Source organism: Echiichthys vipera (genome assembly GCF_963691815.1).
Source record: "Echiichthys vipera genome assembly, chromosome: 19".
In the NCBI taxonomy this organism is placed as follows: domain Eukaryota; kingdom Metazoa; phylum Chordata; class Actinopteri; order Perciformes; family Trachinidae; genus Echiichthys; species Echiichthys vipera.
In genome coordinates this window covers 23,784,371-23,811,021 of record NC_139844.1, presented here as the reverse complement: position 1 = coordinate 23,811,021, position 26,651 = coordinate 23,784,371, and the positions used below count along the sequence as shown (strand labels likewise).

The window sequence follows — 26,651 nt, the reverse complement described above, 5'->3', positions numbered from 1 at the left end:
CTAACATGGGCACTAACATGGCACTAACATGTGCACTAACATGGCACTAGCATGTGCACTAACATGGGCACTAACATGGCACTAACATGGGCACTAACATGTGCACTAACATGGGCACTAACATGGCACTAACATGGGCACTAACATGTGCACTAACATGGGCACTAACATGGGCACTAACATGGGCACTAACATGTGCACTAACATGGGCACTAACATGGGCACCAACATGGCACTAACATGGCACTAACATGGCACTAACATGTGCACTAACATGTGCACTAACATGGCACTAACATGGCACTAACATGGGCACTAACATGTGCACTAACATGGGCACTAACATGGCACTAACATGGGCACTAACATGGGCACTAACATGGCACTAACATGGCACTAACATGTGCACTAACATGTGCACTAACATGGGCACTAACATGTGCATTAACATGTGCACTAACATGGCACTAACATGGCACTAACATGTGCACTAACATGGCACTAACATAGCACTAGCATGGGCACTAGCATGGGCACTAACATGGCACTAACATGGCACTAACATGTGCACTAACATGTGCACTAACATGTGCACTAACATGGGCACTAACATGGGCACCAACATGGGCACTAACATGGCACTAACATGTGCACTAACATGGGCACTAACATGGGCACTAACATGGGCACTAACATGTGCACTAACATGGCACTAACATGTGCACTAACATGGGCACTAACATGGCACTAACATGGCACTAACATGGCACTAACATGGGCACTAACATGGCACTAACATGGCACTAACATGGCACTAACATGGTCACTAACATGGGCACTAACATGGCACTAACATGTGCACTAACATGGGCACTAACATGGCACTAACATGTGCACTAACATGGGCACTAACATGGCACTAACATGGGCACTAACATGGGCACTAACATGGCACTAACATGGGCACTAACATGGGCACTAACATGGCACTAACATGTGCACTAACATGTGCACTAACATGTGCACTAACATGGGCACTAACATGTGCACTAACATGTGCACTAACATGGCACTAACATGGCACTAACATGGCACTAACATGGCACTAACATGTGCACTAACATGTGCACTAACATGTGCACTAACATGGCACTAACATGGGCACTAACATGGCACTAACATGGGCACTAACATGGCAACTAACATGTGCACTAACATGGCACTAACATGTGCACTAACATGTGCACTAACATGGGCACTAACATGGGCACTAACATGGCACTAACATGGGCACTAACATGGGCACTAACATGGCACTAACATGGGCACTAACATGGGCACTAACATGGGCACTAACATGGCACTAACATGTGCACTAACATGGGCACTAACATGGGCACTAACATGTGCACTAACATGTGCACTAACATGGGCACTAACATGGGCACTAACATGGGCACTAACATGGCACTAACATGGGCACTAACATGGGCACTAACATGTGCACTAACATGGGCACTAACATGGCACTAACATGGGCACTAACATGTGCACTAACATGGGCACTAACATGGGCACTAACATGTGCACTAACATGGCACTAACATGGGCACTAACATGTGCACTAACATGGGCACTAACATGGGCACTAACATGGGCACTAACATGGGCACTAACATGGCACTAACATGTGCACTAACATGGCACTAACATGTGCACTAACATGGGCACTAACATGTGCACTAACATGGCACTAACATGTGCACTAACATGGCACTAACATGGGCACTAACATGTGCACTAACATGGCACTGACATGTGCACTAACATGGCACTAACATGGGCACTAACATTGGCACTAACATGTGCACTAACATGGCACTAACATGTGCACTAACATGGGCACTAACATGTGCACTAACATGGCACTAACATGTGCACTAACATGGCACTAACATGTGCACTAACATGGCACTAACATGGGCACTAACATGGCACTAACATGTGCACTAACATGGCACTAACATGTGCACTAACATGGCACTAACATGGGCACTAACATGGCACTAACATGGGCACTAACATGGCACTAACATGTGCACTAACATGGCACTAACATGTGCACTAACATGGGCACTAACATGTGCACTAACATGGCACTAACATGGCACTAACATGTGCACTAACATGTGCACTAACATGTGCACTAACATGGGCACTAACATGTGCACTAACATGGCACTAACATGGCACTAACATGTGCACTAACATGTGCACTAACATGTGCACTAACATGTGCACTAACATGTGCACTAACATGGCAACTAACATGGGCACTAACATGGGCACTAACATGGCACTAACATGGGCACTAACATGTGCACTAGCATGGGCACTAACATGGGCACTAACATGGGCACTAACATGGCACTAACATGTGCACTAACATGTGCACTAACATGGCACTAACATGGGCACTAACATGGCACTAACATGGGCACTAACATATGCACTAACATGGCACTAACATGTGCACTAACATGGGCACTAACATGTGCACTAACATGGCACTAACATGGGCACTAACATGGCACTAACATGGGCACTAACATGGGCACTAACATGTGCACTAACATGGCACTAACATGGGCACTAACATGGGCACTAACATATGCAGTGTACGTCTCTAACACCGCCGCCGTTACCGTTCATCTCCCGTTGTTTCAGGTTTTAAGCAGAAACAGCTTCTCACCTCATGACCGAAGCGTCGTGGGTCCAAATCTCCCGCAGACTCCTCTCAGTGTCAGCGTCCTAGTCCGGTGTGAGTCCGACGTGAGTCCCGTAGTTGTCGGCTAGTTTTCCCAAAAGTTCCCCGCTCGCTTCGCGGCTCCGGGCGGATGAATGGGGCTCCGGCGGCGTGTGACGCGGCTTCACGATGCACGGGCTCTCCGGTAAAAGTAGAAAAAAAAGAAAAGAAAAACGTGTTAAAAAAGAAGCGGTGGACTCCTACATGGTCTCTAGAGCACCGCGGCTGCGCTCTGCTCAACAGTCACCGGGCAGAAAGCTTCCTGACGCTCTGGGGTCCGTGTGACGCGGCGCTGTGCCGCTCCGCCGCCGCTCTGCCGCCGCTCCGCCGCCGCCCGCTGCTGCAACACGTGCTGCGTTCACGACCGCGCGGAAACCTCAGACTTTTCAGCTTCACTGTCACACAACTGCAAAATCACTTCTAACCCACCACAGCTGAGTGTGTGACGCGTTACAGAAGACAACACGTGATTCAAATGAGCTCATTTAGTGAACTCGTGTTTCTTAAATCTACATTTACGTGAATAAATCTCCAGTTTCTGCAGCGTTATCGGTGAAAACACACATTATTGTCATTTATGAGGCTGAGTTCACGTGAAGTCTGCTGCCGCCACGTGAACTCCACGTCAACACGTTGAGTTGCATTAAAAGCCTCTTTGTTGCCTCTTTATGTGAACTGTGTTTAACAGGTATTGGATTTCCCACAGTACCTGAAGGCAGCATTTGACGCAACTTGTGGGACGTAGCACGTACAGGTTGCCCCTGACAACTGAATTGGTTGTGTGTGTGTGTGTGTGTGTGTGTGTGTGTGTGTGTGTGTGTGTGTGTGTGTGTGTGTGTGTGTGTGTGTGTGTGTGTGTGTGTGTGTGTGTGTGTGTAACAAGAACATAGATTTATGCACACGTTTATGCTCCTAGAGGACACTTTAACACACGTTTATGCTCCTAGAGTTCACTTTAACACACGTTTATGCTCCTAGAGGACACTTTAACACACGTTTATGCTCCTAGAGGACACTTTAACACACGTTTATGCTCCTAGAGGACACTTTAACACGTTTATGCTCCTAGAGGACACTTTAACACACGTTTATGCTCCTAGAGGACACTTTAACACACGTTTATGCTCCTAGAGGACACTTTAACACGTTTATGCTCCTAGAGGACACTTTAACACACGTTTATGCTCCTAGAGGACACTTTAACACACGTTTATGCTCCTAGAGGACACTTTAAGACACGTTTATGCTCCTAGAGGACACTTTAACACACGTTTAGGCTCCTAGAGGTTGATTTCACACGTTTAGGCTCCTAGAGTTCACTTTAACACACGTTTATGCTCCTAGAGGACACTTTAACACACGTTTATGCTCCTATAGGACACTTTACCACACGTTTAGGCTCCTAGAGGACACTTTAGCACACGTTTATGCTCCTAGAGGACACTTTAACACACGCTTATGCTCCTAGAGGACACTTTAGCACACGTTTATGCTCCTAGAGGACACTTTAACACACGTTTATGCTCCTAGAGTTCACTTTAACACATGTTTAGGCTCCTAGAGGACACTTTAACACACGTTTATGCTCCTAGAGTTCAGTTTAACACAGGTTTATGCTCCTAGAGGACATTTTAACACACGTTTATGCTCCTAGAGGACACTTTAACACAGGTTTAGGCTCCTAGAGGACACTTTAACACAGATTTATGCTCCTAGAGGACACTTTAACACACGTTTAGGCTCCTAGAGTTCACTTTAACACAGGTTTATGCTCCTGGAGGACACTTTACCACACGTTTAGGCTCCTAGAGGACACTTTAGCACACGTTTATGCTCCTAGAGGACACTTTAACACACGCTTATGCTCCGAGAGGACACTTTAGCACACGTTTATGCTCCTAGAGGACACTTTAGCACACGTTTATGCTCCTAGAGGACATTTTAACACACGCTTATGCTCCGAGAGGACACTTTAGCACACGTTTATGCTCCTAGAGGACACTTTAGCACACGTTTATGCTCCTAGAGTTCACTTTAACACAGGTTTATGCTCCTAGAGGACACTTTAACACACGTTTAGGCTCCTAGAGGAGATAAGGCCTCATTTCCACCTTTAAACAATCTGCACCAAACACAAACACTTGTTTTAATGTAAATGATGTGACGTCAGAACTGCAGCAGTGACACCTGGTGTCCGACCTGTGAACCACACGTCCTGCCTCATGAACCCGTCTCTCTTTACCTGGTGTGTTTTAGAGCCTCACAGTTGAGTTACTCCGTTATATTCAGACACGTCTGCCCTTCACAGTGAAGTAAAGACACAAACATTTAAGGTAAAAAGTGTGTTTAAAGTTTGTTTTCTGTCCCGACAAACGAACATCTGACTCCCTGATGATGGATTATGGTTTATTAGTTTGACATTTAATAATTATCCAAATAAATCCTGAGCTCTAAACTTTCATTGTGCAGAAATCCTGTTTTTCATGGTCTCATATTCATGTTTCTGTGCACAGACACTGATGAACACAGGAGAGACGGAGGCCGTGCACGGGGAAATAAACATTTATTGAACATATGATGCAGTGATTCTCAGACGACAGCGTCTTTTCTCCGGAGCGTCGTGTGAAATCACCAGTTCCTGCTTCGTTCGTGAGGAAAAACCAGAAGAAATGAATCCGACGGAGCTACGCTGATGAAATGTGACAGAAAAGAAGGTGTGATGTCTCCGCGCGCGTCGTTTTCATCCTCTTTAAAACAGAAACATCAAAAAAAAAAAAACAAGGTGCCAGAGCTGAGATCAGCGTTTACACCGACCCCTCACGGGCCCCCCCCCCCCGGCCCACACTGACCCCGGCTCACACTGACCCTCATCATAAACCACCAGGACGTGGTCGCAGCCTTCTCAGGAAACGCAGGATCATGTGACTTCTTAAAAAAAAAAAGACTCCTGAGAGAATAAAGTATATAAAGTATGAATCAAACACCTCTGACAGTAGAAACGAGCGCAGGCAGCTGATGAATCTCACCGCGTTCCCTCTTTACAGCCACATGTCTCTTAAGTCTCCGCGCCACACCGCGAAGGTTCTGTGCTCTCAACAACCGACGCGTCCGCGGAACTCAGTCCGGCGGCTCCGGGAGGTCGGGGCGCCCGGAGCGCTTTAGTCCGTCTCCATGGAGCCGCTGTGCGTCTCCTTGGAGACCATGAGTCTCATCAGTTTCCCGTGGAGCTTCTCGATCTTCTTCACGTCCTGCGCCTGGTCCGTCTTGTACTGTAAACACTGTGGGGGGGGGGGGGGGGGGGGGGCAAAAGGACGACCATTCAAATCAGCTGACACGATCATTAATACAGTCACATCTTATTTTAACAGTGGCGTTTTATTTTGGTAACAGTGACGTATTTTGCCCGTGGTGAAACATCCCTGCTCGTTCACATTTTAGCACTTTTGTTACGGCTGTGAGGGCTTTTTCGTTTTTGGGTTGTTGTTGTTTTCTCTGTGCTCCCCACCTGCAGGTCCCGCCTTTCCCCACCTGACATCGATTCCAGCCAATCAGGAGGAGGGGATCTGCTCTCACATCTTATTTTAATAACAGTGACGTTGTATTTGGACAGTGAGTGGACAGGAAGTAGACGGCGGCGGGTGCACGTGAGTCCAGCTCTGCGCGGCCACGCGTGTCGGGGGGGGGGGGGGGGGGCACTGACAGAGAGACTCTGATTTATGAGTAAAAGTGTTTGTTGTTGTGTGTAATTCATAAATAAATGTGTAATTCAGGTGAATCTCAGTGGAGTCAGAAACTCTTTAAGAAATATTTACACAAATAAAGAAAATTTTGATCCGTTTCCAAAAGTTCACAAAGTTCTTGGTTTTTCCGAGGAAATAAACCAGATTTTTGTTTTTACATCGAAGAAGCTGCAGTTTTTTTTATTCTTCATAATAAAAATAAAAACTGTTTATGTGTAGAGACCCAAACACTCACCACCGCGTTGTCGGTCACTTTGATGCAGAGGTTCCCGTCACAGTGTCGGTATTTCAGAACCACTCGGACCTGCAAACAACGAGTTAGAGAATACGTTTGTTTTTATTCTTTATTTGCAATTTGAACAAATCTACAAACAGAACAGTGTGGCATCATAGATGCGCGTGTGTGTGTGTGTGTAAAGAGTCAGTTCTCCTTTCAGAAAACAATACACATTAAATTATGACATCACATAAGAATAATTAAATACTTAATAAGATGCAAAGAGAGAAAGACAATAAAGTAAAATAGAGACATGTAAAGTACTTATATTAAGACGCGGGCTGTACTGTTATACGTCTTTAATTTATTTTTTACATTTATTTCTTATTATTGATAATCTGCACTCAAAATAGTTAAAAGATTCAGATTTGAAAGGATTAAAGTTTGTTGGAGATTATTAACGAAGCTTCATGGTTCTGATGCTTCCTCTGAAGAACCAGAAACTCATTCATCCACTGTTTTGTTTTGTCTTCACAGCAGGAAATGATGTTCTTTTGTTTCCAGTTTAATTCAATATTTGAACTTAAAGTTAAAAAAGCTTTAAACTCCAAAGTTTCACTGAAACTCAGAATAAATAAAATCATCATAGTTTCATCTTCAATCTGACAAAACTCACGTTTGTTTTCCACATCTGCAAAAACCATGAAACTAAAGTATTTGTGGGGTAAATATTAAAGAATATGAAGATTTTATGACGTATTTAATTCAGTTTATTGGGGATGAACACATTTATACGGAACAAGCGAGTTTTTCACAGTGAATATTAAAAAATAAGAATTAAAAACACTTTTTTGTTCGTGAATAAATCAAAACCAGAGCAGCAGAACCACAGTCGCGTCGCTAGCGAGCTAACAAGCTACATTAGCCGGCTAACAAGCTACATTAACTGGCTAACAAGCTACATTAACGGGCTAACAAGCTACATTAACGGGCTAACAAGCTACATTAACGGGCTAAAAAGCTACATTAGCCTGCTAACACTAACCGTTTGAAGAAACCCGGTGTTTTAATTTAATCAAATTTTTTGTTGGAGAATAAATCAGAACCAGAGCCGCAGCACACTCGCGTCGCTAACGAGCTAACAAGCTACATTAGCAGGCTAACGCAATACATTAGCCTGCTAGCGCGCTACATTAGCCGGCTAGCTAACACGCTAACCTCCGTGTAACTAGCGCCGGTGTTTCACCTTCATCGGGTCCGTCAGGTAGAGCTTCTCCGCCGCGCGGGCGAACTCCTCCCAGGTCTGGTAGTAAGGCATCCTCCCGCCGAAGCTCCGACACCGTTTAACGGAACTCCGTCGGTTCACAGACGCTCCGGTTGTTGCTAACTCAGGAACAACACGTCAGCGTGGGCTCAGCCAATCAGAGCGAAGAGGACGTGATGACGCGATCACTTCCAGGTCACCGTTTCAAAATAAAAGCACGGTTCATGAAGTTCAGAGTTCCTGTTACTGTCACTAAAAACAGCACAATGAGGTTTAAAGAGGATTTAAGATTAAATAGATTATGTAAAAGAGTAAACAAAGGTGCAGAGTATAAATATATATTAATTAAATAATTATATTATAAATACTATTTTATAAAAACACTGACTGAGCTCTGCATGAACTGAGTCACTGATAAAACTTCATTTCTTTGAACATTAAAGTGGAGAAAATGATCACAGCTCATTCAGGAACAGTCCGGGGACTTAAACCCTTTGAATGATTCTCTTAAATAAATAAGAATCAGAGTGATGATGAAACTGTGTCGTTCTTTCACTCCATGAGTTCTCAAACACACACACACACACACACACACAAATGTGTCAGGACTCTTCTCCTGCTGCTGCAGAGGTTTGCTGTTATTTTCAGCAGCATTAGTGGTTAAAAAAGACCTTTGAATGCCTTCACCGTGCTGCCCCGAGCTAACCACTGTTAGCCACGTCCGCCTGTTAGCATCTCTCCTGGATTTCTACCTTAATAAAAACTGTCTCCATGGTTACTGATGATTAAAGTGCAGACAAAGACCCTGGAGGAGGAGTTTACAGCAGAATGAACCTTTAAAACACTGCATCGCGTCGACACGAGGTCAGAAACAGTGAAGAACACACTGATGATCTCGTAGAAACAATATTAAAGACGGTATTTTATGTAAATAATCTTTTCCTGATAAAACATTCATCCCTTTGATTATTGAGCCCAAACCCCGGTGGCTCTGAAGCGATGGACAGAACCCCCACAGGTGTTTGTGGTGACAGCAGGAACAGGTTTGAGTCTGGAGACGAGGAAGGCAGCGGCTCTGTTGCTCCTGGAGCTGATCACACAGGAGTCCGTCACAGAACACCAGTGGAACCATCACATCCACTGGTTTCAGCTGAAACAGGCGGTCTGAGGGTCCGGAGCCCACAGCAGATCTGCCTCGCCTGAGTATCAGGGTCACTGAAGTCGTGCCCTCCTGAGTATCAGGGTCACTGAAGTCCTGCCCTCCTGAGTATCAGGGTCACTGAAGTCCTGCACTCCTGAGTATCAGGGTCACTGAAGTCCTGCCCACCTGAGTATCAGGGTCACTGAAGTCCTGCCCACCTGAGTATCAGGGTCACTGAAGTCCTGCCCACCTGAGTATCAGGGTCACTGAAGTCCTGCCCACCTGAGTATCAGGGTCACTGAAGTCCTGCCCTCCTGAGTATCAGGGTCACTGAAGTCCTGCCCTCCTGAGTATCAGGGTCACTGAAGTCCTGCCCTGCTGAGTATCAGGGTCACTGAAGTCCTGCTCTCCTGAGTATCAGGGTCACTGAAGTCCTGCCCTCCTGAGTATCAGGGTCACTGAAGTCCTGCCCTCCTGAGTATCAGGGTCACTGAAGTCCTGCCCTCCTGAGTATCAGGGTCACTGAAGTCCTGCCCTCCTGAGTATCAGGGTCACTGAAGTCCTGCCCTCCTGAGTATCAGGGTCACTGAAGTCCTGCCCTCCTGAGTATCAGGGTCACTGAAGTCCTGCCCTCCTGAGTATCAGGGTCACTGAAGTCCTGCCCTCCTGAGTATCAGGGTCACTGAAGTCCTGCCCTCCTGAGTATCAGGGTCACTGAAGTCCTGCCCTCCTGAGTATCAGGGTCACTGAAGTCCTGCCCTCCTGAGTATCAGGGTCACTGAAGTCCTGCCCTCCTGACGATACGACCCAGGTCTGACCTGTGCCGGTCGACTCGGCCCCAGATGAAGCCGTGCGTCCGCAAATATAACACCTGACTCACGTGTGCACATCGTTCCCCACAGAGTTCACATCGACACAGGAACGGTGATGGAGCGTCACATCAGGTTCAGACAGAACTTTCACTTTATTTTGCTTTGTTAAAATAAAAAAGACATTGAACAGTGTTACTGGGTTTGACACATTTCCTTCTGAGTGGGAGACGTGGGCCACTGGTCCTCGTCCCTCGCTGCGTCTGCAACACAAGACGTCTGTCAGACAACACTGAACTCACGGCACAGTCAAATCCACCAAACTGCTCAAACTCAAGCACGTTCAGGCTCCATGTTCAAGCTTTTCCAGCACCTCACAGCCGTGGTTAATCACATAGTTATACGAACACATAGAAAAGTATTATTTCACTTTTTTCTCCACAAAAAAACAAGTTAAAACAGATGAAATCGTGTTATAAACAACCAAAATAGTTCTGTAACACCAGAAGGAAAATAGATTAAATTAAAAGTTATTTGTTGTGAATGAAATGTGGAAACAATTTAAAGCATTTTCAAGGATTTCAAGCCCCCGAATGAACCCCGTGTTCATAAAAAAGGTATTAAAACCCCCCGTTAAACATGTGAGTCCACTTATTTTCCATGATTATTCTTAATAATGTGTCAACAGTGACGCCTATGACCACGCGTGTCCCCGTCAGTGCCACACCCGTCCAACACCTCATGCCTTTGTTAGTGGATCCCCACACAGCGATATTATGGCAGTTACCCTTCTCTGCGTCAGGTTCATCTGGAACATCGAAAACCTCTGGCAAAACAAACGGCTCAGGTCTTTAAGAGTTTTCAGACTAAGAGACAAAACGAAAGAACAGGGAGGAGAAGTCCAGACGGGGCTTACCTGGAAAGGTCCCCAGGCTGGAGTTATCGAAGAACTGCTTAGGACGGATGCGGGACAGCAGCTCCGAACTCTCGCCCACGTCAAAGATTCGGCTTTTGGGGCTGGAAAGCGCGGAGACCTTTGGAGAGTCCAGGGCCTTACGGGGAGAGTCCAGGACCTTCCGCGGAGAGTCCAGGACCTTCCGCGGAGTAACCAGCATCCTCTTGGGTGAGCTGAAGAAGTTGGAGGAGTCAGCGTTCATGGGCAGGGCTCTCTTGGAGGGCGTGCAGGGTGGCGAAGGCTTGTCCGCCTCCGCCCTGCTCTTCCCCTTCAGCTTCAGCGCTCGGCTCTTCCACTTGCTGATCTCTGCCTGCTGACTGGACACCAGGCTGAGGGGACACGGGAGCGGATGTTAGAGAAGAACGGAAAGATCGAGAGCTGAAACGCTTCCGTGAGCAACTCGAACAGTAAAAATCTAAAAGAGGCAAAAAGGCTTCGGATCTAAAAATGTCCGTCTGACTTAAAACAAGGAGAAAAACAGGAAGAAGGAAACGCACTTAGGGCTCACACTGTTCCTCCGCCCCGCGCCCAAACAGGTTTCACGGCTAAAGTCTGGTTCCTTTGACCAGTGTGAGTGCAACCGTACCACGTCTAGGAGCGGCACTCTTGCCGTCCACGGCCCGTTTGGGAGAGGTGGGCTTTAGTAAACAACGTTTGCACGTGCACGAGCACGAGCGTGCGCACGTGTACGAGCACGAGGCCTACGGCGGTTCTGAGGTCACTTCCTGTGCGCCTGTTGGGACGTAGAAAAAAGAAGGAGGGACCATGCGCGGACATTTCAAACAATGGCGGTGAAAGGTTCACGTTGGTGTGATGCGGAGGTGGAGTGTTTACTGCAGATTTGGTCGATGAAAAGATTCAGAAACAGTCGACAAGACGCACAAAAACTCTGAGGTCTACGGAAAGATCTGGAAACAAAGCCACGCATCGCCATGACGTCATCAATGCGTGTGCCGTGTTACGGCGTGATGACGTATAGGCAGCAAGAAGCATTCTCCGAGGCCCAGGTAGTGTGAGTACAAACGGGCCTGGAGGGGGGGGCAAGGACCCTAAAGCACGGGGCACGGGACGGAGGCACAGTGGGAGGGCGCCCTTACTCAGCAAAACGAAGCAGAAAAGGACAGAAAATCTAAAGTTTGGGACGTCGAGCTCAAACTTTAGGGAAACTTTGTGCAGTGTTTGCTTTGTAAAGATGAATAAATGCACATTAGTCAGTTTGATGAACTTTCAGTTGGGATATTATATTATTGCATCGTTTTTAAGTTCCATTTAAGGAGCAGAAAATTCAGTTTAACAAAAATATTTATATGTGTTTAGTATTTGTGCTTTAAAAACCTTCTTATCAAAGTACTCGATTACTAAAATGATCGATGGCTGCAAAACACAAAGTGTTCAATGACTCACATCAACAGTCCAATCATCATCATAATAATAATAATAATCTTATTTGATACACAAATGATTACAGACAAAGTAATCACACAAAAGAATATTAAAATAAACTTGAACTAAAAAAGAAAAAGACTAAAAAACACAAACGTGAGAGAGGATCTGTGGCGTCTCACCTTCCCAGCTCGGTTATTTTCAGGTGGAGCTGCTTCACTTCCTCCTCCAGCTTCGTCTTCATGTTTGAGTCTCTGGGGTTGTTCAGTCGGACGTAAAGGTCGTTACCCTGCAGGACTGAAGTCACACATGACACAAGACTGAAACATCACCTCATCTCCTTTAAATGGACTCACCAGGCTTATTAACGTTTGCCCAAAGGGACGAACGACAAAGACAGATCCCATTCATCACCAGCTTCATTACGCAGCCCGGCACCTGGTCTTGAATTAGCGTTGAGTTACGGTGACGACAGGGACGGAATATACAGCACTTGTGTCTAAGCTGGTCGGTGAGGAAAGAGCGCTTTTTTATTGTTGGCATTTTGTCCTTTGATTTAATTTAAAGGAATAACTCTGATTTATAAACACAGCAGTGAATCAGAGAGCTATAATGTTATTTTCCTGATCGTTCCGCGGCTGTTACTGTTCATTCTGACGCACAAATAAACACACATCTGCACAGTTCGACTGGAAGGTCCTGCAGGGCTTCACTCTGTGTGTGTGTGTGTGTGTGTGTGTGTGTGTGAAGTAACAAATCAAGTTATTCCATTTTAAACCGTCTATTAACAAATATCATCCATAAATTCATCACCTGTATCGGGTCCTGAGGTCTATGAGTATTTTTTGCCTTCATGCAACACACACACACACACACACACACACACACACACGCACGCACGCGCACGCACACACACACACGACTTACTGGACTCGTCTCCTTGCTGCGAGTTCCTCAGCGTCTCCTTGAGCCTCCTCAGTGACTCTTCCTTCACGTTTAACAGCGTGGTCATTCTCTGGATCCTGAGGAAGACAAACCTCCGCTCAGAACAGCCAAAGAAAAGAAAACCTCTGTGTGTTTCCTCCCGACAGCTGATGCTGAGGTCATCAGCTGTTCAGTGTGACGCAACACCCTTTCAAAATAAGACTTCCGGGTCCAAACGCTCCATTGAAACAAAACAGAACCAACGTCCGAACATGTGAACGATCAGAATCAGCTCTTTGCTCAGTTTGACTCTTTTTCATGCAGAACAAAGAGGTCAAAGGTCAAAAACTCAGATCTGTTCAAACAACGAGGAACACGGCACTGAGGAGAAACACGAGGCTGGGACAGGAAGTCTTATTTTGAAAGGGTGTTACCTCACGACTGAACAGCTGGATAACATTAAATCGTCAGAGGTACGACAGCAGGACGTCTCTGTCACGTCTGCTGATGCGCTTTGAGAAACAGCGACAGAAGGCCACCACAGCATCGTGACATTAGAAGAACCCGCCGCGTTCAGTCGAAGATAAAACACAAACAGAAGAAACTAAACGAAGGGCTCTTACTCTTGTTTGTGTCGATCAGACGCTGAACTCAGCTCCATCTCCATTTTGAACGCTTTAGTCCGGAGTTTTTCCAGCTCAGCAGCACTGGGCGACGCATTTTTCTGCACCAAAACACAAAGAAAGTTCCTGTTTAATCCAATAAAACCAAATTAAATCTGCTTAAACACAGAGAATAAAGCTCAGAGCAGACTGCTTTAGTCCTGGAAACGAGATCTCCAGACGAACCTCAGACTGGCGCAGTTTGCTCCTCAGAGTTTGGATCGCGTCGTCCTTCTCCTCCACGAGTGCACGGCTGTCCTGCAGCTCTGTCTGCAGCAGCTGCGTGGCCTGTTTGTGGTTGGACACCCGGCTGCTGGCTTTGATCTGAGCCTCCTCCAGCTGCTCGTTTTGGACACAAAGAGCCTGAAAAACAGAAACACGTCCGTCAACATCTGCAGAAGGTTCCCAGAGCTTTGGATTTAAGTGCTGCAGGAATGAGTCCGAAACCTGTGAGTTCGCATTCTTGGACTTCTGGGTCCCTTGTCTGTCCCTTCTGTTCACCACAGAACTTATTTTCTATAATAATCACAGTGACCTTTTGTCGAGCCTACAAATAAGTGTCATCCCTGCAGCACTCTAAGGACACACTCCCACTGTGCCTCCGTACCATGCCCCAGCACATTTCACAGCTAAAGTCTGGTTCCTTTGACCAGTGTGAGTGCAACCGTACCACGTCTAGGAGCGGCACGCTCGCCGTCCACGGTCGTCTGAGAGAGGGGGGCTTTTGTAAAGCACGTTTGCACGTGTACGAGCACGAGGCCTACGGCGGTTCTGAGGTCATTTCCTGTGCGCCTGTTGGGACATAGAAAATAGAAGGAGGGACCATGCGCGGACATTTCAAACAATGGCGGCGAAAGGTTCACGTTGGTGTGATGCGGAGGTGGAGTGTTTACTGCAGATTTGGTCGATGAAAAGATTCAAAAACAGTCGACAAGACGCACAAAAACTCAGAGGTCTACGGAAAGATCTGGAAACAAAGCCACGCATCGCCATGACGTCATCAATGCGTGTGACGTGTTACGGCGTGATGACGTAAAGGCAGCAAGAAGCATTCTCCGAGGCCCAGGTAGTGTGAGTACAAACGGGCCTGGAGGGGGGGACAAGGACTCTAAAGCACGGGGCACGGGACGGAGGCACAGTGGGAGGGCGCCCCGTGATGTTGTGGATACCTCTGCCTAGAAACTATTTTAAGATCACAGTTACTTCATGATCTGACTCATTGACACCAGTCAGAAGCTCAGATGAAGCACATGAACCTGACACGTTGGACGTACTTTGACGTTTTCTTCAGTTTTCTGGAGCTGAAGCAGAAGTCTCCGGTTGTCCTCCAGCAGGGAGAGCTCTGTCTTCAGAGGCGCTCCCTCCAGCGCCTGCAGCAGAGTGAAGCTTTTGCTCCTCTCGTCTCTGAGGTGAGAATACGCCTGAGCCTGCAGCAGCTTCAGCTCCTCCCACGGACCGTGGCGCTCATCGAGGACGCCCTGAGGGAGGCAGAGGGATAACGTGACGTTAGGGAGACGAGTGATATCACCGCAATAAACACAACTAAAATAGTGCACTAAGGTACAACACAAAGGACACAGACCAGTCTCTACTAATATAAATTATAGATATTATATTAATATTATAATTACTGACAGAAAATGATCATGCTGTGGTTATATTACCAGTACGTATTGACTCAAAATAGATCATTTAATATTGTTGTTGTTGATCAGTAAACCTGTGAACACCAGAGCATGTTCTGGTAAAGTTAATGTCTCCTGTGTGAACTGCTTAGATACAGAGATGCATGAAACCACATCAGACAGTTAAACAGTGAGCGTTACCCCCTGACCGCCTCACGAGACAGAAGAAAAAGTAAAAAGACATTTTAAAAAATGGCATTTTAGAAAGTTATTTAATCTGGTGTTGGGGTTAAAACCTCCAAAGAACTTTAATTAAAACTCCTAGAGCTGTGAAAACGACTGTGGCTCAGCTATAAACTGATGTTTTACAGTAAGTGAGTGTTAAAGACCTGCAGAGTCCTGTTCCTGTCGCGTGCCACTGCAGATCTGTGATCCAGCTCACGGCTCAGGATGCCGTCCATCGCACTGAAGCTGATTGGCAGCTCCGAGACCACGGCCTGCAGCTGCTCCTTCAGCTTCTCCCTGTCTCCGATCTCCGTCGACAGCTCACTGGAGTAAGAAGCCATGCTCGCCCACAGCTTCTCCAAAATGCTCGCCATTTTCTACAAGCACAAGAGTCAGCGTAACGTTTATGTACAGTAATGCTGGAGATATGGAAACATGCTGAGAAATAATCACATCTAATAAAACAGAAACATGCCAACAGCAGCAAAGAGGCCAATTTGGAACGATGAGGTTTCCACTGGCCGAGCGTTCAGGGCTCAAAATCCTGCGGGTGTCCTCAGCGCCCGCTCTTAATCCTACTCCTGACGACTAAAGGCTCATTTCTGCTCTACGTCAGAGTCGCATACGTATACAAACGGAGCCTTCTGTGCGTCCTCTGCATCCATCTCCTCCGTATTTCTGTGCGTATCCTGAAAGCTGACGGATGCGTACAGATACGGAGCAAACGTTGCAGTACCACCTGAAACCGTGGGGGCAGTGTCGAGCACACACAAGAAAGTGGCGTGAACATCAGGAGCGAGCGAGTCATCGAAGCCCCGACGGACGTCCTGAAACACTGAAAGAGACGTCGGTCGTCACTTTGTCTCATCTGTCAAACCAACGTGTGGAATTCTCCGTCCACACTCTGGGACGTCTTTAGTGTCTCACAGACCACCGCCGGCTACAACGCGTTTTCAAAACCGCTGCATGTTAAAGTGAACACAAGTGAACACAGGCTAAACAGAGAGAATGCAGACGTGTTTAGGACATGTTCATGTAGGTTGTTGTATTTTATCTGATGTAAAACAACAACACAAACAACATGACACGGAGTTCATCTTTGTGTTTTAAGAACGTGCGAGGTCTCCGCCATGCGTCGTTTTCATCGTCTTTAAAACAGAAACATAAAAAAAAGCAAGGTGCCAGAGCTGTTTACGCTGCAGCAGAGGAGATCAACGTTTAACCCCCTCACGTGCCCCCGGCCCACACGTGCCCCCGGCCCACACGTGCCCCCGGCCCACACTGACCCCGGACCACACGTGCCCCCGGCCCACACTGACCCCGGACCACACGTGCCCCCGGCCCACACGTGCCCCCGGCCCACACGTGCCCCCGGCCCACACTGACCCGCCTTCATAAACCATCAGGACGGACGAGCCGTTAACTCCTGTAATTTTGGTTAAAAGCCATCTTGAATGAGCTAAATTACAGAGGAGCACAGAGAATTGGTCTCATTCTCCTTTTGCATCGGATGAGCGACAGAGCTCACCTGCAGGTAGAGTTTCCTCTTGTCCAGCAGCTCGGTCAGCCTGTGCTCCCACAGTGTGCTCAAGTCCTCGTCTTTGACAGAGAAGCAGGGCGCCTGAGTTCTGCACAGCAGCACATCTTGCAGACGCCTCTCCTCAAAAACAGCCAAATCCTCTTTCACCAGCTCCTCAAACAGCTTCCTGTAGCCGTGTGCTTGCGCCTGCAGGTGCTCCTGAGGAAGCAGAGAGCAGAAGTTTCCGAGTTATCGCCTGAACAAAAGAGTCAGACCGTTATGGAATGTAATAGAAATAAATATTGGTATTTACCTTAGTCTTTGTCAGACACTGAGCCGTCTGCTGCTGCAACTGTAACACAGTGCGGTAGGCCCGCGTGGTGGGTTTTGGTAGCTGGGGCAGAAAACTGGTCTTCAGGGAACACGGTACCTGGTCCAGGGCTGTGAAGTCGTACTTCGAACACGTGTCTATGAAGTCCTGGAATCTCCTGAAGGACTCCTGTAATTATATTCAATCATAGTATTGTAGTTCAGTGGGATCAGAGTTGTATTTACTCTCACGTTATGAGTCTTTGGCTGATTACTAAAATGGAATGGGAGCCATTACCTGAAACTGCGCGGTAGACTCCTGCAGCTGTGACGACGCCCTGTCCTTGACTCCACTGGTGCTCTGATCCACACGGCTCAGCTGTTCTCTGAGCGCTGTGATGGTTGCGTTCGCTTCACTGTGCAACTGAAAGGAGAGAAACAACACAAAGCCTCAAACTTGTATCTATTTGTATGCAAATGATACACGTATATCTATGTCTGTCTATCTATCTATCTATATAGCTACCACCTATTTTTAGCCACAAATGCAAGTGAATCAAGCCCTGTTTCTGTCTGCTGGATGGTTCTGTGATTTGCGGAACATTCTGGTTGATAAGCAGCCCAACATACATGTGACCAACATGTGAAACCCCGACTACGGCAGGCAGTAAATACTTTGGACCTACTTGTTCTCCTCTCTCAGCGTGCTGCTGCTGCTGCTCGCTGAGCTTCTCCTGGAGAGCCGAGTTCTGTAGTTGGAAGAGATCATAAATGAAATGACAACCTAGTGTTGCTTTGAAGCAGTCGGCCGTCTTATCCACGTTACAGTTCTCAGGTTACCAATGACATAGCTGCACAAACGTACCATCTCCATCCCGTCCTCCAGCTCTGCTCTCAGCTGCTGCTTCTCCTGTCTCAGTCCCTCCAGTGTCTCCTGCAGCTGCTCTCTCTCCTCACTGAGAGACTTCACTCTGCACAGCAGCTTCTCCGTCTCTTCTGTGGAGATCTGACAGCTCGCCTCCTTCTCAGAGAGCAGACGGTCTCTCTCTGCATCAACGCTCTCCAGTTTCTCCAGAGTCCTCGCCTGTGAGGAAGGGAGCAGTTAAAAGCATCGTCGTGCTCTGAAAGCATGTATTTTAACACAGTCAGGTGTTAGACACTGACCTGTCGCTCTAAAGAGAAGTCCTTCTCCTGACACAGTTTCTCCAGATCAGAGTTCATCTGCTTCTGCTCACACAGCTCCGCCTGGACCGACCTCACGAGTCCTTGTGCCGTGGAAGCCTTAGAACAAAATGTTGACTTTAGTGAGTCAGGAAACACGCTCACATTACCTTAAAATATCAAACAATAGCCCGGGGCTATTATTTATCTCTGTCACGTAAGAGACTCGGCGTATATCAGCAATCGTCACACACACACACGTCAACCAATCAGAATTCGGCGGGGGCGGGTGAGCGACTCTGATGTAAGCGACGTACCGATAGAAGAGGAAGCGGCGCATTGTGGACCTTTGGAGTTGCCGGACTTGTTCAGAAGTGACAGCGAGGAAGAGGAGTTCAGTGGATTTAGTGAGTGTTTGGTAAACGTAGCGCATGTTCTATATGTTATAGTTCTGTGTAATTAGGAGTTACAGAGTGTTTGGTAAACGTAGAGCATGTTCTATATGTTATAGTTCTGTGTAATTAGGAGTGACAGAGTGTTTGGTAAACATAGAGCATGTTCTATATGTTATAGTTCTGTGTAATTAGGAGTGACAGAGTGTTTGGTAAACGTAGAGCATGTTCTATATGTTATAGTTCTGTGTAATTAGGAGTGACAGAGTGTTTGGTAAACGTAGAGCATGTTCTACATGTTATAGTTCTGTGAATGACACCAGGCACGTTCTCAGCTCGTTGTTCATGCGTCATATAACGTAAACACTTATTCAGCCTGTTGTTCTCTGTTCTAGTTTTAGTTTAAATTGCCTTCAAGATGAAATGTCGTTTCTTGGTGTTGGATTTTATCAAATAAATGTCCCCCAAAAAATGCGACTTATACTCGAGTGCGACTTTTAATCCCAAAACTACGGTAGACATGCACCTAAATACTACATCTGATTCCCACCGCAGTCGCTACTCTTAAATGTCGGTGTGGTTAGAACCATCCACAACGTTTGACAATGGAAAAGCAAAAATAACTGTTGTGTGTAATAAAAGTTAATGTGGAACAAACTGAACAGAAGCGGACTGCTGTGGGGAAATGAGGCTGAATAAACAAATATCAGGAGCAGAGAAAGAGTGTGGCAATATATTAAAAACTAAAGAATCCAATAACAGAGATGCACTAAATGAATCACCATGTTCATGTTGTGCTGTAGATCGTCCTCCAGCTGCCTCTTCTGCTCAGTCACAGTCTGCAGCGTCATGTTCAGCTGTGTCATCTGTTGAAGCAGAAATGTGCTGATTAATTAAACACCAAATATTTTTTAAAACAACCCAAACACAGAAGAGCTGCTGAAGAGCACACAGGAAAGAGACTTAAGGAAGACTGGAAATGATCAGTGTATTTTACCCAGCCTGTCACAATTATTACGTCATAGCCTGAGCTGACCAAAGTCATTTTGCATTGCTTTAACATTTTCCACAACAAAGGGAATTTAAAGGAAGTGAATAAGGTGCGTTTTCATCAGCTGTCGACCTGAGCACAGGGTTCTGATGCTGGGTAAAAACATGACAGAGTGAGCACGGCTTAGGGTGCAAGTTCCTCTGTTTCAGCTCATACACGACCATATTTGTCGCTTTCAGAGAGGGGACAAAAGTGGCGTTTCCATTACAGTCGAATACCCGGTATAAGGAGAGTCCCCCTCCCCGAAACGCCCCTAATTTGCATGTGAGCCGCCCTGAAAGGCTGTTGGACACACACACTTTTCTTGCAAGTTACTTGTACATGAGTTGACGTTATCATTCTGACATTAAAGGTTGCTCGATTGATTCACAACCCTTAGTTTTCATCAACACATTTAAACATTAAATTGCATCTGTCCCAAACCTCAATCTGCATTGTTTCCATCCCGTCCTCCATCTGTGCTCTGAGCTGCTGCTTCTCCTCTCTCAGTCCCTCCAGGATCTCCTGCAGCTGATCTCTCTCCTCACTGATGGATGTCACTCTGCACAGCAGCTTCTCCATGTCCTCACTGTGGCTCTGAGTGTCAGCAGTCCTCTCAGACAGCACACTGTCTCTCTCTGCTCGCACACTCTCAAGCTCCTCAGTCAGCCTTTGAATCTGTCAGGAAATAATGGCGACACAAGTGTTAGGTCAAAGTTTGGGGGTGACATGAATACGATGTCTAAATTTGTTAAGCTTGCGTAACAAAGGTTCTTATTCTAACTTGTTCGGTGTTTCATTGTGGGGACTAGCGTTGGCGTGACCAACTATGGAAGCTCCAACGACACAACGTCTGTCTGTGACGTAAGCAAGGATGATTTAGGAGGGGCCGGTCATCTGTGGTAGTATGAGGCGGCGTGATCCCTGCACAGTTTGACCTGTCTGTAACAGACAGATGTTGTGTCATTGGAGCTTCTATAGTTGGTTACGCCCCCATAGTGAAACACCTTGCGCTGTTATCAAAGAACCGAGGTTACGTTAAGATACCCAGTCTTCATGAGTTCAGATGTTATCAAATATTTCCAGATTGTGTGAATAGATGATCTAGACAATAGATGTCTCATTAAACAGCAGGTTCACTCTCTGTGTTCTTTATGTAAAAACTGGAGTCTTGCCTGATGTTGGAGGGTAATCTCTGCATCACTCTCATTGACTGGTCTGTCCTCCAGCTCGGCCTTTTGACTCCTCAGCGTGTTGATCTCATCTTGTAGAACTGTGATCTCCTCCTGAGACGCCCTCAGCTCCTCCTGGTTCTTGATCATCTGTGTACAATAACAGGGTCAACTGTCTACAATCAACAACCAAGGAAGTCATTCTCTCACTACAGCCTCAACATTTATGTTGTTCAAGGAAAATCTGGCAAACCATCCATGGTACACATTGATAGTAACAGTTTTCCTGATGCATTAAAAAGCTCTTACAAGTGTTTGCATCTCCTCTGACTCAGGGTCGTCCTGTTTAGATGTTTGTGCCGTCTCCAGCTGTTTAATCTGCTCCTTCTGTTTACGATTCTTCTCCAGGGCTGATCTCAGCTCCTCCTGATTCTCAATCATCTGTTGGGAAAACCAAAAAAATATATATAAATACATGTGTGTGGGCTACAACATATACAGACAACAACAGCAGAGGCCCAACTAGGCTGACGGAAAATCTGCATTTTAAAACCAGGACTGGCAGAGCAGACACATGGTAACTCACCATCTCCACATTGTCCTGCACATCCATCTGGAGCTGGTCTCGCTCTGCAGTGAGAGCTGTAATTGTAGAGAGCAGCTTCTCCACTTCCTCTGCAGAGCTCTGTGCACCCACACTCTGCTCAGACAGGAGAGCATCTTTCTCAGCCGTCACACGCTCAAGCTCCTGTGACAGACTCTGCATCTGTTAGGAAGATATCAAACTACGAGTCACAACACTGGATTTTAAATAATGTTATTTCAACCAACTCTTTGATGACGCTGTGTAGCATGGGATCATGGGAGTTGTAGTCCTTATAGTCAACCATCGTTGCTGTGATTTGATGTGACTCAGTCATGAATAATGTTTACAGATGATAAATCAAAGCTGTATTCTCACTTTCTCCATATTTTCCTGAAGGTCCCTCCTGAGCTGTTCCCTCTCTTCAGTGAGAGATGAAACTGTAGAGAGCAGCTTCTCCATCTCCTCTGCAGAACTCTGTGCACCCACATTTTGCTCAGACAGGAGAGCATCTTTCTCAGCGCGCACACACTGAAGCTCTTCAGTCAGCTCATTCAGCTGGAAACATACAAATCAAAGAACTGGAGGTTACATTTATGGTGGTTCGACTTGATCTAGTTTTCAATGCAAGAACAAACTTAAACCAGAGAATAATTCATGTCCAACACACATTTACACATTGCAACTGTCCCAAACCTCAGTCTGCATTGTTTCCATCCCGTCCTCCATCTGTGCTCTGAGCTGCTGCTTCTCCTCTCTCAGTCCCTCCAGGATCTCCTGCAGCTGATCTCTCTCCTCACTGATGGATGTCACTCTGCACAGCAGCTTCTCCATCTCCTCACTGTGGCTCTGAGTGTCAGCAGTCCTCTCAGGCAGCACGCTGTCTCTGTCTGCTCGCACACTCTCAAGCTCCTCAGTCAGCCTTTGAATCTGTCAGGAAACAATGGGGACACAAGTGTTAGGTCAAATTTTGGGATGACATGGATACGATGTCTAAATGTTGATCAGCTTTCATAACAAAGGTTTTTATGAGTTCAGATCAAATATTTCCAGAATGTGTAAATAGATGATCTATTAAATAGATGTCTCATTAGACAGCAGGTTCACTCTTTGTGTTCTTTATGTAAAAACTGGAGTCATGCCTGATGTTGGAGGGTAATCTCTGCATCACTCTCATTGCTTGGTCTGTCCTCCAGCTCGGCCTTTTGACTCCTCAGCGTGTTGATCTCATCTTGTAGAGCTGTGATCTCCTCCTGAGACGCCCTCAGCTCCTCCTGGTTCTTGATCATCTGTGAACAATAACAGGGTCAACAGGCTCCAATCAACAACCAAGTACCAAGAGACTAAAGCCTCAACATTTATTTCATTAATCAAAAAAAATCGAAGACATTTCTGTTGTTCTCAAGGAAAATCTAGCAAAACATTAGACTGGTCCTGAAGCGCCCAGCACACATTCATGTGATTTATGACAAAATAGGTAAACAGCATGCATAGTCATAGAGCGCAGAAGGAACAAATGGCAACATGGATATCTGCTCCAAAATTGGACCATAGGCAAAAACGTTGCCTGGTCTGATGAGTCTCGGTTTCTGCTGCGACATTCGGATGCTAGGGTGAGGATTTGGCGTCAACAACATGAAAGCATGGATCCATCCTGCTTAGTATCAACGGTTCAGGCTTGTGGTGGCGGTGTAATGGTGTGGGGGGTATTTTCTTGGCACAGTTTTGGCCCATTAGTACCAACTGAGCATCGTGTCGACGTCACAGCCTGCCTGAGTATTGTTGCTGACCATGTCCATCCCTTCATGACCACAGTGTTCCCATCTTAAGACTCCAAGATGAAAGAAAGACTCCATGGACAAACAAGAGAAAGGTAGAGAGACTCTGCCTGGAGGAAGCCCCAGGCCCCCGTCTGGAGCCAGGCCCAGAAGGAGGGCTCGCCGGTAAGCGCCTAGTGATGTGACGTTGCACCTCTCCCCTCTCCGCCCAGTGGGCCCACAACTCACAGGAAGAACTGCGTTGCTGCACGGGTGGCAGTGAAGGCAAGGGGCGTTGACGGACCAGACCCGGACTCAGGATTCCCCAGTTAGAGCTGGTTAATGTGGCCCGGGAAAGGGAAGTTTGGGGTCCCCTGCTAGAGCTGCTGCCCCTGCGACCCAAACCCGGATAGGCGATTACAGATGAGTAAGTGGGTGTACCCATCTTCTAATGGCTAGATAACGCACAAATCTGCAGCAAATACTTGATGCCATCATGTCAATATGGACCAAACTCTCTGAGGAATGTTTCCAGTACCTTGTTGAATCTATGCAACGAAGGATTTAAGCAATTCTGAAGAATAGAGGTTCCAACCCGGTACTAGCAAGGTGTACCTAATAAAGTGCCCGGTGAGTGTATGTGTGTGTGGGCTACAACATATACAGACACATGGTAACTCACCATCTCCACATTGTCCTGCACATCCATCTGGAGCTGGTCTCGCTCTGCAGTGAGAGCTGTAATTGTAGAGAGCAGCTTCTCCATGTCCTCTGCAGAGCTCTGTGCACCCACACTCTGCTCAGACAGGAGAGCATCTTTCTCAGCTTTCACACGCTCAAGCTCCTGTGACAGACTCTGCATCTGTTAGGAAGATATCACACTACGAGTCACAACACTGGATTTTAAATAATGTTATTTCTGCCACTAACAACTAACTCGATGACGCTGTGTAGTAAGGGATCATGGGAGTTGTAGTCCTTATAGTCAACCATCGTTGCTGTGATTTGATGTGACTCAGTCATGAATAATGTCTACAGATGATAAATTAAAGCTGTATTCTCACCTTCTCCATATTTTCCTGAAGGTCCCTCCTGAGCTGTTCCCTCTCTTCAGTGAGAGCTGTAACTGTAGAGAGCAGCTTCTCCATCTCCTCTGCAGAGCTCTGTGCACCCACATTTTGCTCAGACAGGAGAGCATCTTTCTCAGCGCGCACACACTGAAGCTCTTCAGTCAGCTCATTCAGCTGGAAACATACAAACCAAAGAACTGGAGGTTACATTTATGGTGATTCGACTTAATCGATCTTCTTTTCAAGGAAAGAACAAACTTAAACCAGAGAATAATTCATGTCAAACACACATTTACACATTAAATTGCATCTGTCCCAAACCTCAGTCTGCATTGTTTCCATCCCGTCCTCCATCTGTGCTCTGAGCTGCTGCTTCTCCTCTCTCAGTCCCTCCAGGATCTCCTGCAGCTGATCTCTCTCCTCACTGATGGATGTCACTCTGCACAGCAGCTTCTCCATGTCCTCACTGTGGCTCTGAGTGTCAGCAGTCCTCTCAGGCAGCACGCTGTCTCTGTCTGCTCGCACACTCTCAAGCTCCTCAGTCAGCCTTTGAATCTGTCAGGAAACAAAGGGGACCCAAGTGTCAGAGCTCACATGCTGGACAGAAGAGAATGAAGGGAACATAAACAGCTCTCTGTGTTGTAGCTGGTTACGAAGGTTAGTTGATGGGAGTGAGCAATGGCGGTCACAGCTGCATGGTTAAAGAGTTATAAGAGCACACTCCCACTGTTCCTCCGTCCCGTGCCCCGTGCTTTAGGGTCCTTGTCCCCACCTCCAGGCCCGTTTGTACTCACACTACCTGGGCCTCGGAGAATGCTTCTTGCTGCCTATACGTCATCACGCCGTAACACGTCACACGCATTGATGACGTCATGGCGATGCGTGGCTTTGTTTCCAGATCTTTCCGTAGACCTCGGAGTTTTTGTGCGTCTTGTCGACTGTTTTTGAATCTTTTCATCGACCAAATCTGCAGTAAACACTCCACCTCCGCATCACACCAACGTGAACCTTTCGCCGCCATTGTTTTAAATGTCCGCGCATGGTCCCTCCTTCTTTTTTCTATGTCCCAACAGGCGCACAGGAAATGACCTCAGAACCGCCGTAGGCCTCGTGCTGCTCGTACACGTGTGCACGCTCGTGCTCGTACATGTGCAAATGTGCTTTACTAAAGCCCACCTCTCCCAAACGGGCCGTGGACGGCAAGCGTGCCGCTCCTAGACGTGGTACGGTTGCACTCACACTGGTCAAAGGAACCAGACTTTAGCTGTGACACGTGCTGGGGCACGGGACGGAGTCACAGTGGAAGTGCGCCCATAGTGTTCTTATTCATGTCACCCCCAAATTTTGGGTGTCAGCAGTCCTCTCAGACAGCACACTGTTGTCTACCCCAAACATGAATACGATGTCTAAATGTTGTTAAGCTTTTGCAACAAAGGTTTTTCACGAGTTCAGATGTTATCAAAGATTTCCAGAATGTGTAAATAGATGATCTAGTCAATGATGTCTCATTAGACAGCAGGTTCACTCTCTGTGTTCTTTATGTAAAAACTGGAGTCATGCCTGATGTTGGAGGGTAATCTCTGCTTCACTCTCATTGACTGGTCTGTCCTCCAGCTCGGCCTTTTGACTCCTCAGCGTGTTGATCTCATCTTGTAGAACTGTGATCTCCTCCTGAGACGCCCTCAGCTCCTCCTGGTTCTTGATCACCTGTGTACAATAACAGGGTCAACAGTCTACAATCAACAACCAAGTACCAAGAGACTAAAGCCTCAACATTTAATTCATTAATCAAAAAAAGGGAAGACATTTCTGTTGTTCAAGGAAAATCTGGCAAACCATTAGACTGGGCCTGAAGCAGCCCAGCACACATTCATGTGATTTATGACAAAACAGGTAAACTGCATGCA

The 26,651-nt window shown here is 46.7% G+C and overlaps 2 protein-coding genes across 2 annotated transcripts in view; both read right to left on the bottom strand.

The window, feature by feature from the left end:
- Nucleotides 1–5,352: 5,352 nt before the first annotated feature.
- On the bottom strand, nucleotides 5,353–8,176 carry srp9 (signal recognition particle 9). Its single transcript, XM_083934190.1, has 3 exons — nucleotides 8,010–8,176; nucleotides 6,782–6,850; nucleotides 5,353–6,084 (listed from the first exon to the last, which is right to left on the bottom strand). The coding sequence occupies exons 1-3, from the start codon at nucleotides 8,079–8,081 to the stop codon at nucleotides 5,965–5,967; spliced, it is 261 nt and encodes an 86-aa protein (XP_083790316.1). The 5' UTR covers nucleotides 8,082–8,176; the 3' UTR covers nucleotides 5,353–5,964.
- Nucleotides 8,177–10,117: 1,941 nt separating this feature from the next.
- Nucleotides 10,118–26,651, bottom strand: part of cenpe (centromere protein E) — a 30,121-nt gene continuing 13,587 nt past the window's right edge. Inside the window, exons 27-50 of the mRNA XM_083933944.1 lie at nucleotides 26,305–26,451; nucleotides 25,066–25,299; nucleotides 24,739–24,918; nucleotides 24,357–24,536; nucleotides 23,060–23,206; nucleotides 22,614–22,847; nucleotides 22,296–22,475; nucleotides 21,921–22,100; nucleotides 21,644–21,775; nucleotides 21,338–21,484; nucleotides 20,607–20,840; nucleotides 18,445–18,663; nucleotides 18,266–18,328; nucleotides 17,878–18,003; nucleotides 17,584–17,769; nucleotides 17,280–17,489; nucleotides 15,916–16,128; nucleotides 15,176–15,379; nucleotides 14,088–14,264; nucleotides 13,863–13,963; nucleotides 13,243–13,337; nucleotides 12,498–12,612; nucleotides 10,894–11,261; nucleotides 10,118–10,240 (exon numbers count right to left, since the gene is read on the bottom strand). Of these exons, the coding sequence (XP_083790070.1) occupies nucleotides 10,173–10,240; nucleotides 10,894–11,261; nucleotides 12,498–12,612; nucleotides 13,243–13,337; nucleotides 13,863–13,963; nucleotides 14,088–14,264; nucleotides 15,176–15,379; nucleotides 15,916–16,128; nucleotides 17,280–17,489; nucleotides 17,584–17,769; nucleotides 17,878–18,003; nucleotides 18,266–18,328; nucleotides 18,445–18,663; nucleotides 20,607–20,840; nucleotides 21,338–21,484; nucleotides 21,644–21,775; nucleotides 21,921–22,100; nucleotides 22,296–22,475; nucleotides 22,614–22,847; nucleotides 23,060–23,206; nucleotides 24,357–24,536; nucleotides 24,739–24,918; nucleotides 25,066–25,299; nucleotides 26,305–26,451 (4,140 nt within the window). The 3' untranslated portion in view covers nucleotides 10,118–10,172. The remainder of the gene's footprint in view (nucleotides 10,241–10,893; nucleotides 11,262–12,497; nucleotides 12,613–13,242; nucleotides 13,338–13,862; nucleotides 13,964–14,087; nucleotides 14,265–15,175; nucleotides 15,380–15,915; nucleotides 16,129–17,279; nucleotides 17,490–17,583; nucleotides 17,770–17,877; nucleotides 18,004–18,265; nucleotides 18,329–18,444; nucleotides 18,664–20,606; nucleotides 20,841–21,337; nucleotides 21,485–21,643; nucleotides 21,776–21,920; nucleotides 22,101–22,295; nucleotides 22,476–22,613; nucleotides 22,848–23,059; nucleotides 23,207–24,356; nucleotides 24,537–24,738; nucleotides 24,919–25,065; nucleotides 25,300–26,304; nucleotides 26,452–26,651) is intronic.

Excerpts from the sequence above, each read along its gene's own strand:
- srp9 (XM_083934190.1), bottom strand. The coding sequence starts at position 8,081 with ATGCCTTACTACCAGACCTGGGAGGAGTTCGCCCGCGCGGCGGAGAAG. Across the intron at positions 6,851-8,009 it reads ACCTGACGGACCCGATGAAG|GTCCGAGTGGTTCTGAAATA; the intron begins GTGAAACACCGG and ends CGTTGTTTGCAG. Across the intron at positions 6,085-6,781 it reads AAGTGACCGACAACGCGGTG|TGTTTACAGTACAAGACGGA; the intron begins GTGAGTGTTTGG and ends CCCCCCCCACAG.